The 2,576-nt window shown below is 58.7% G+C and overlaps 1 protein-coding gene across 1 annotated transcript in view; it reads left to right on the plus strand.

The window, feature by feature from the left end:
• Positions 1-441: 441 nt before the first annotated feature.
• LOC104526158 (proprotein convertase subtilisin/kexin type 4-like) overlaps positions 442-2,576 on the plus strand; it is a gene marked incomplete at its 3' end in the record, with an annotated part of 5,348 nt that continues 3,213 nt past the window's right edge. The window contains 6 exon segments of the mRNA XM_029085333.1: positions 442-543; positions 637-732; positions 890-1,018; positions 1,748-1,824; positions 1,939-2,027; positions 2,558-2,576. The exon segment at positions 2,558-2,576 is cut by the window's right edge and continues 148 nt beyond it. Coding sequence (XP_028941166.1) covers positions 442-543; positions 637-732; positions 890-1,018; positions 1,748-1,824; positions 1,939-2,027; positions 2,558-2,576 — 512 coding nt within the window.

Here is a 2,576-nt window from a genome sequence, read left to right on the forward strand (position 1 = left end):
CTGTCTGCACACCCTCATCCCACCCAGTGTCCCCTGCCCCCAGTGTCCCCCATCCCCAGTGTCCCCTGTCCCCAGCACCCCCTGTCCACGCACCCTTGTCCCACCCAGTGTCCCATCCTGGACCAGGGCTCTGATTTAACTTTAAACCAGGGTGTTGGCTCATTCCCTCCGGTGCTTTCAATCCATCGGCTGGGGATGAAAGCATGAGGGCTGTGATTGCTGACGGGCTCTGTGTGCACGAGCGAGCGGGGACACCCCGGGGGGCACACACACAAACCTTCCCCAGGAGCCCCGCGATGCTCTCGGCTTCTCCCGCCACCTCAAGTTCACATTCGAAGCGTCTTTCCCATCTCTACAGCCCTCTAAATGCATCTTTCTGATCTCCAGAGCCGGCACACGCGTCCCGCAGTGTCTTACAGCAGCTCTTTGCACCCGCAGGTGATGGAGGGAGAACTTTATTACCATTTCAAACACCGTGGCACTAGGCAGCAAGCCCTGAGCAGACACTGGGGCTGGAACATGCGCCTGGCAAAAGAGCCCAAGGTGGGGAGGAGGAGGCGGCTGCAGGGATTGAGGCACAGACATGCTGGGCAGGCTCTGCCTGACACCAACAACGCTGCTTCCCTTCCCACCCAGGTCCTCTGGTTTGAGCAGCAAACCCTAAAGAGGCGCACGAAGAGAAGCGTCAGCGTGGTGCCAACAGATCCCTGGTTCCACAAGCAGTGGTACATGGTGAGATTTCACCCCTCTCTCTGCTAATCCTCAAGCAAATCATCTCCCTGATGTGCAAACAGGACTAATGCTGACAGTGATGAGGCAGCAGAAGAGTCCCTGAAGGTCACCCGCAGCCTGATGCCCAAGGGCTGATCAAATTTAATCCATTTTCCAGAACAATGACATCAATCCTGATCTAAACATCCTCACTGCTTGGAGCAAAGGGTACACGGGGCTGGGGGTCGTGCTGACCATCCTGGATGATGGGATCGAGAAGGATCACCCGGACCTGTCTGCCAACTACGTAACTACGAGGGGCTGAGCAGCGTGGGCTGCAGGAACCGGCTCCTTCGGGGCGTGTTGTCTCCAGGGGAGGGTGGGAGCTGGTGTCTTCATCCCACCCTGTGGGACTTTGGCAGTGGGAACTCAGCCTCTTTGTGGCTGGATCAAAAGGTTTGGTGTTTCCCCGCAGTGAATTTTTCACATCAGGGAAATGTTAGAACTTGTAGATGCTCAAGCCCCCAAAATAGGTGTAATTACAGCAAGCTGCAAAGCCAGTAAAGCTGGTAAATCCTCATGTGCTCCAGAAGCTGAGAGGAAAGAAGAGGTGACTCTTAATTGTTGTTTATCGCAGCGTCGTTTCAGTGGTTGGTGGTTCCTCTCTCCTGCCTGGGCGGCTGGTGACACTCACCCTGGGGTGACACACACCCTGGGGTGATGCTCACCCTGGGGTGACAGCCTGTGCTGGGCTTTCTCACCGCCCCTGAGCCTGGGCACAATGCAGCAGAGCAGCAACGTGCAAAGTTACATTTGGGGTTATTTTAGCAAAACCCCATTTCCAACAACTCCAGCTTAACCCAGCGCTGTTGGGGCCCCCTCTGCCCCTCTCCGGGCTGAGCAGGCAGCAAGCTTGAGGGCAAGGCAGGGTGATTGGCGCTGCCAGGCACTGGGTGAAGCACCAGCAGCCTGTGCCGAGCTGCCACGACCCACACCGAGGGGCAGTTTGCTCACACCAGTGTTTTTTTTGCAATAGGACCCCCTGGCAAGTTACGACTTCAACAGCAACGACCCCGACCCCCAGCCCAGGTACTCCACCGGGGACGAGAACCGGTGAGTTTTTGCCCAACACCCTGTGCTGGTGGCTTTATCCCTCCAAGGGCTGAAGTTGTCCCAAGCCCCTTCACCCCTCGCAGAGGACACCTCACACCCCAACTTTGCCCTCAGACACGGGACACGCTGTGCAGGGGAGGTGGCAGCTGCAGCCAACAACCGAATCTGCGGCGCAGGCGTTGCGTACAACGCCAAAGTGGGAGGTGAGCCATTGCTCCGGCGTGCTGGTGGCATGGGGGTGACAAACCAGCTCCGGCACCCTGGGAGTAGCCAGGGGCTTGCAGGAGGGTGGAGGGTGCTGTGGTGTTACCGCACACCCAGCCTCGGTGTGGGGCTCGGTGCTCCCTGGGGGTTTAACACCCACCACGACACGGGGCTCCGGTGGCAGCGCCGGCACCGCGCAGGCTCAGGCTCCCCTGTAGAAGTGAGTGTGGCAAATGGGGTTAAAAGCTGGAAGAACTCGCTGGGCTTAATTGCAAAGGGCTTAACGAGGAGCTTTGGGAACCAGCTCATGGCAGCAGCTGCACAGACCTGTGGGAGCCTGATCTCCTTAGGGCAGCATCGCGTGCAAGGGGCTGGGGGCAAGCGAGGGGGTGACATCAGGGCCAGCAAGGTGTCCCTCGGCCCTTACGTTCACCTGGCGTGTGTCATGCTCATGTCAACCCAGAGCCAAGGTGGCCTCCTGAGCACTGCCACCTCTCAGACACAACCACTCCTCCTCGTGGCCCTGCAGGTGTGCGGATGCTGGACGG

Source organism: Antrostomus carolinensis, unplaced genomic scaffold, assembly GCF_000700745.2.
Source record: "Antrostomus carolinensis isolate BGI_N321 unplaced genomic scaffold, ASM70074v2 scaffold27676, whole genome shotgun sequence".
NCBI classification, from domain to species: domain Eukaryota; kingdom Metazoa; phylum Chordata; class Aves; order Caprimulgiformes; family Caprimulgidae; genus Antrostomus; species Antrostomus carolinensis.